The sequence below is a fragment of the Lichenostomus cassidix genome, chromosome W (assembly GCF_008360975.1).
Source record: "Lichenostomus cassidix isolate B80296 chromosome W, HeHo_3.0, whole genome shotgun sequence".
NCBI classification, from domain to species: domain Eukaryota; kingdom Metazoa; phylum Chordata; class Aves; order Passeriformes; family Meliphagidae; genus Lichenostomus; species Lichenostomus cassidix.
The window spans coordinates 22,348,599-22,355,412 of NC_139510.1; the positions used below are offsets into that span (position 1 = coordinate 22,348,599).

Genomic DNA, 6,814 nt, shown 5'->3' on the forward strand with positions numbered 1-6,814 from the left:
TAGGATTTCTGAGTTTCCCCAGGTCGTGCCCCACATTGGGCGCCAAAAATGTATTGGTTTGAAAACAAACCAGTGGGAGATCACAAGTCAAGATTGAAATTAAAAATAAGTGAAATAATACAAGGAAAAAAACCACTGACAAAGTCAGATACAACCTAACACCCTGTTAGGGTGGTAGTAGCAGTCCAACTGAAGTAGTCCAGTTGAAGCAGTGATCCTGTGAAGGTCTAGTCTCCAGCTGAAGATCCAGTGGTAGCTCTTGTCCTCTGGGAACCCAGTAGACAGGGCTAGCTCAGGCAGTTCCAAGGCCAGGTTATATCCAGGTGGGAACACCTGGCTCCTCCCTCCTGGGCAGAGCATCCCACAATGGGATGAGATAAGTCCATGAGTCACACGGTGGGTCCCTGATGGCCCATTGCCTGTCATGCGGGGTGGGTCATTAGCAGCTGGTAACAGCTAACGGATGGCCCATTGCCTGTCATCCAGAGTGGGTCATTAGCAGGTGATAGCAGCTAACGGCCCACAGCTGGTGGTAATAGAATACTTAACTACATCTATATTGCAACCTAGGACAGAAGGACTTTTGCCAAATTTGTTTGTTACCAAAAATCGGTAAAAATGAAACTCCTTAACACCAATGTAGCATTAAGAAGCAGGCATTCTTTATTCGGCCAGATGCACAAGGGATAGCTCCTCCAGAAAATCGTGCATGCTGAGTACAGAAAAAGCTCCTGTTTATATACTATGTTTTACCTACATATTCATAGGTTTTCCCAGAAGAAACATACATATGATAGTAATTTCCCCAAAGTCATTAGCATATGTTCCCTCCCATTGGTGCATGCATTCTTCTGTCCTGGGGGTCTCTTTGGTGGTCCCTGGTGGTTGGCAACCCCAAAGTCATACTTGACCACCCGGTGAATTGGTGAAAAATTGGCATAACTGTGCTGGTTACTCTCCAGTTCTTCTTCTTGGTCAATGTTTAACATGATCCTACAGAAGAAGCATTGTGCAGTTCCATAGGCCAGTGGTTTTTGAAGAATAAGCATTGTATTAACCCACCATGTGCAAACAATTCTTCATCTAGCACTATATTTGTAAATTATTTTTAATTTTTGAATAGAAGACTTCGGTAAGCCCAGCCAAGTGGGTATGATGCAATACAATCTCCATGCTCCAATGGCTCTTCTCCGACAAGAACATTAAAATCCTGTCCAGTCATATGAAGAAGTCCTTGAATATGCAAATTTTAGGGGGCTAGTACTATCTGGATTGTTGTCCACATATTCTGTTTTATATTTAAGAATTTCTGGCAAAATGCCTTGTAGTCAGCTAGGGTATTCCAGTTCAGTTAACTAGACCATTAAAACAAAAGCCTTATTGGCTGTAAGCCTTATTTCATATTTACAATTCTGTTACACACCACAGTTGGAGCTGAAATAGCAAATTATCATCTCTAATGCTGCTACTTACTATTGTCTGTACTTATATAGATTTTGTCAAGTTAAGCTCAGCGTTTACAGATCCATCAGGCTTTGACCATACTTCTTTCCATGCTTGGACAGACAGAAGCACAACCTTTGGCAAAGATGACATTGTCCAATCACTTCAAGACTCTTAAAACTTGAAGATGCACAACTCCAATATAACTAGCTTCATCTAAACCATAAAACTATAATACTGAAAAAGTTTGCTATAGTAAGCCATTCAGGAAACCCAACACTCTCTCATTTGAGATAGGAGAAAAACTTCCTTGATATTACAATTATTGTGTTAGAATTTGTGTGGCTTTTGTTTAATTTATACTAAGAAGTTATTTAAAGAAAGCTAAGGCTATGAATTGGATACTGTTTCATTTATAAATATCCGCTTATTTAAATTCTCTTCTAAAAAGAGGTCTCAAAGAAAAAAAACAATTTAAAAATAGTGCAAGTTTGGCTGTAAAAAACAAACATAATTTAAGTTGAGCACAGTGTAAGAAGCAAGCCTTCTTTCTTTTAATTAACAACATATTTACAAGTTCATAAAAAACTATTGAACTGGAGTAGATGTTTTGTGCTTGTCATCAGTATTTTATTGTAACTGGTTACTTGCACAGTTTAGAAGAAGAAAAAGAAAACCAAGTTCACTGTATATATCATTTGTACTGGCTACTTGACTATATACAAGTGTCCTGGTTCTGGCCAGCACAGGGTTAATTTTTTCAGTAGCCAAGAGGGGGCATGGCCGGGACCTGGAGGTTATTCTATACCACCTTAAGTTATTGCCAGGGGCAAGGGAAAGGGACTCTCTTCTGGGGAGAATGGGTTCCTTCTGGTCTAACAAGTGTGGTGGATGCAGCAGTGGGCTATCACTGGTTCCAAGCCAGATGGACTGGTTGGGTGGCACTGGTCCCAAGCCAGAGGGAGCAATTAGGGTGGTGCCAGTCCCAAGGGAGGGAGCAGTCACTCTCTCTTTTGTATACTTTTGTTAGTAATATTGTTGCTGTTACTGTTCATTTTCTTATCTCATTGCTATTTCTAGTAAATTGTTCTTATCTCAACCCTTGATCTTCACCTTTTGTACCTCCAGTTATCCTCTCTAGCTGCCACAGGGGAAGAGAAGTAGGAAAAGGAGGAGTGAGCGAGCAGCATCGTGGTTTGAAAAGTCTCAGTGGGAGCACTAAATTAGGGAGTACTATTCCTAAACCATGACAAGGCATAATTATCATAACACAGCCTAGTCTCCATAATAATTTGTGCACAAAAAGACACCAGACATTAGGTGAACATTACAGTGAAACAGCATCACAAGCCCAGTGATAAGTCAGCATAATACAAAACAAATTTATCTACTGCAAATTAATTTTTTAAATATAAAAACAACAGTAAGTCTTTATTCAGTAGTAACTTAACCAGAGTCTGATGCAGAGATTTGTTGTGTAGTTATAATTCTTTTAAGGAAAGTAAACTCTGCTGATAAGTTTGTCATGCCCTGCTTCAAATACAGCTTCTCTGACTCAGAGACACTGAAGATACTGTCTTTTATTTCAACAATTTCAGCTTTGCAACCACTCTGAATTCTTACATTTAGTTCCTTTTGATGCCAGAGTTCTGGTTTGAAAGACCAATCCTGGATATTAGTCACTTGAACTGAGAAAGGAGTGAGAGAAGAATGCACCAAGTTTTGTGCAGTGTGTTTTTCAAGCTCAGCATGTCTTTTTAATGACATATTAATAGGTGATGATAGTTTCTGTGCAGCATCATAGTCATTATCTACTGCTTCCACCTTGACTTGCATGGCTTTGGCTTTAATTCGAAGCTTGTGAGGCAAAGCTGAAGAATTCACATCTGGAACTTTAACTGTTACACAAATATTTTTATGTTCAACTGGGGAATTGATTGGACCCTTAGGAACCTGCTGTTCATCTTCTCCATCAGATGACTTTCCAACTGCATTATCATCCGTTTCTGAAGTTCTGGGGGAATTACTTGAGGACCTATTGACTTGGAACAGAGGAGGAGAATGTGAGTACATGTTGAAGGTAGTTCCCATGTAGTGTGTATATATGCATGCTTTCTGTGAACTTCTGTCATCTCTTCTCTCTCTCTCTAATTCCATGGGCTCCTGTTTTATAACCTGGAACTTATTTTCAGGACTTCTGCAGTTGTTTCGCATACAACTTGATTGAGTATGCTTTAGTGATGATATTTCAGACATATCAGACATAGAGCTTTGAGGAGAATTTTTAATGACAGAAATATAACTGCTACCAACTATAGATGGTTCATGTCCATCCACAAATGAGTTAATATTTGATTTGGGATTTTGATAATCTTGAAAATACACAGCTGTTGCACTACCAAGTTTCTGTATCTCTTGGGCATAGGCTGCAGAAGTAATTAAACCAAACTTCAGTTTCAAAGAAAGCAGCTCTGCCTTCAAAGTGGCGTTCTCTTCTCCCAGTGCAATTAGTTTGCTCTCTAAGACAAGGTCATTCAGTCGCCGTTTTTCACGAGATCTTTTAGCAGCTTCATTATTTTTCCGCCTTTTCTCCCAATACATAGCATCTTTCTTTTCATCTGGAATGAATTCTCGCTTTCTCCGGCAAGCTGAAGATTTGCTTTTTCCACTAGCTTCAGTGAATAGCATCTCTACATTTGCAGACAATTCTTCAGACACTTCTGCTAAAGTAGATTTAAGTACCATGATCTTGTCTCCATTGCTACTTGTGTCAACAGGTCCATGTTCCTTTTTAAGGGTCTGCATTTTTCTCAGCTGCATCAGAAACAATTTGTAATAGATCTACAATGAGCAACAAAGCAAACTATTTCCTCAGTACTTCTCATACCACAACTTCAGTACTGTAAAAATGCACACATATCCTTCCTTTCATATTCTTAAACAGAAGTGTCAAGATTCAATTTTTTGGCAGAGGTGATGAGAATCTTTTAAATAACCTTCAATAAATCAATAATTTGATTACTGTTTAGGAATTGTTGGGTTTTGGCATTCAAAAGTAACTTTCAATAAAAAGCTTAGACTAGCATTTGATTCATTAAACTTGCTGTAATATGAAGGAAGCTTGACACTGAAACAACTGATATTCTAAGCTTTATGATACCTAGATACCAGATTTGCTTCCAAAACAAATACAATATGATTCAAGGAAAATTAATAAAAGAAATTCTATATTTGAATTTTGATTTGGGCAGGTTCCTAGGGCGGTTAACACCTCCCATTGCCTGGGACTTTACTCCTGAAGAGGTAAACAACCCTATCAAACTGGCTTGTTGACTGATAGAAGGGTGTCTTGTTTACTCTCATGAATGTGAGCAGCTTCTTGCCCTGTACTGGGGCCTGGCCTGGGCCTACTGAGCCTCTGTTCAATACTCTCAGAGGACTGTAGTTGAGGCAGGAACTCAAACTGTGTTTGAGAACACTATGGCTGAGGCAGGGACTCAAACCACAGCAACTACAGTAATTGCCCCAGTAGTGAAAACAAAAAATGGACAAGGCAAGTTTCAGGCCCATACCACTGATTAGTAGGGGAGGAAGAAGAAGAGGAAGGAGAGGAAGTAATAGTAGGAAAGGAGGGGTTAGATCAAGAGGCAAGCCCTTCAACAAAGAAATCGAAGAGAGTGAGGCAAATCAAACAGGAAACCAAAGTTATTCAGTCCCTGACCTCATCAGAACTTCGAGACTTGTGAAAAGATTACAGCCACCAGCCAAGTGAGTGGATTTCTGCATGGCTGCTGTGATGCTGGGATAATGGGGCCAACAGTCATCAGTTAGAGGGTCATGAAGCCAAACAGCTCGGATCCCTTGCTAAAGATCAGGAAATTGAAAGAGGAATTGGAAAAGAAGGAGCAATTTGCAGCCTTTGGAAATGGCTTCTCTCAAGCATGAGAGCAAGATATCCATTTAAGGAAGATCTTGTGTAATCCCCAAGAAAGTGGACCACTGCAGATGAAGGTATCCAGTACTTGAGAGAATCAGCAGTGCTGGAAGTTGTCTATAGTGATCTAAAGAATGACAATGTCTCTAAAGATCCAGAGGATGTCCCTTGCACACTGGCCATGTTGAGGAAGGTAGTTCAAAGTGCCCCTGCATCATATTCCAGTAGCTTGGTAGCACTGTACTACCTGCAAATGGATACACCAACTGTAGAGATTGTGTCATCCTGGCTCCAAACTGTAGAAGAAACTCTGGGTACTTCCTCATCCCTAAGAGCCAGCACCCCAGCTTTTAGGGGCAGCCGAAGAGATCGCTCTTCTCCTACCCCAGTCAGAGGGAAGCCCCAAGTGCAGGCCACGTAACGAACTCTGGTTCTTTCTGCTTGAGCAGGGGAAGGACATGAGGAAGTGGGATGGTGAACCCACCTCTAAGCTGAAAGCCTGTGTCTGTGAACTGAGAAGGAAGAGAGCTGTTAAGAAGGGGCTGCCCAAGAAGACTGTCAGTGTAGTTGCTGCAGAGAGACCAGAAGACAATCAGTGATCTCCCAGACATAAGAGAACTAAAACCATTTCCTAAAACCCTGAAGAGGGAACTTCTTATCTGGCATTGAAAAGGTCATATAGTGAATATTCTGACCAGGAACAGGAATAGAGGGTCCTTGCCTCTGGCCAGGAGGAGGAAAGGGATGACCGAATATACTGGACTGTGTGGATTTGATGTCCTGGCACATCAAATCCACAGAAGTATAAAGCTTTAGTAGATACCAGTGCACAGTGTACACTGATGCCATCAAGGTACAGGAGTGCAGAACCTATCTGGATCTCTGGAGTGACAGGGGGATGCAAGGAGTTGTCTGGAAGAGAGGCTGAGGCGAGCTTAATGGGACGGATGGCAAAAGCACCCCATTGTGACTGGCCCAGAGACCCCTTGTATCCTAGGCATAGACTACCTCAGAAGAGGGCACTACAAGGATCCAAGAGTATCGATGGGCTTTTGGTATAGCTACAGTGAACATAGAGAAGATCAAACAGTTATCCACCCTGCCTGGCCTCTCAGAAGATCCCTTTATTGTAGGATTGCTGCAGTTGGAAGCCCAACAAGTACCAATTGCTACCAGGACAGTGCACCGGTAGCAGTATCACACAAACCGAGATTCTGTAACTCCTATCCATGAACTAATTCATCAACTGGAGAGCCAAAGAGTAATCAGCAGAACCCACTCACCCTTCAACAGCCCCATATGGCCAGTGCAAAAGTCTAATGGGGAATGGAGGCTGACAGTAGTCTATCGGGGCCTGAATGAAGTCACACCACCTCTGCTGCTGTACCAGACATGTTGGTACTCCAATATGAGCTGGAGTCAAAAGGAGCCAAATGG

General features: G+C 41.5%; 1 protein-coding gene and 1 pseudogene across 1 annotated transcript; one reads left to right on the forward strand and one right to left on the reverse strand.

The window, feature by feature from the left end:
* Window positions 1-640: 640 nt before the first annotated feature.
* On the reverse strand, window positions 641-4,263 carry LOC146425695 (nuclear factor interleukin-3-regulated protein-like). Its single transcript, XM_085041634.1, has one exon. The coding sequence runs from the start codon at window positions 4,261-4,263 to the stop codon at window positions 2,890-2,892; it is 1,374 nt and encodes a 457-aa protein (XP_084897760.1). The 3' UTR covers window positions 641-2,889.
* A 375-nt stretch (window positions 4,264-4,638) lies between these two features.
* On the forward strand, window positions 4,639-6,011 carry LOC146425696 (uncharacterized; annotated as a pseudogene).
* Window positions 6,012-6,814: the final 803 nt, after the last annotated feature.

What these genes read in the sequence shown, in the direction of transcription:
- LOC146425695 (XM_085041634.1), bottom strand. Translation starts at nt 4,263, where the DNA reads ATGCAGCTGAGAAAAATGCAGACCCTTAAAAAGGAACATGGACCTGTT.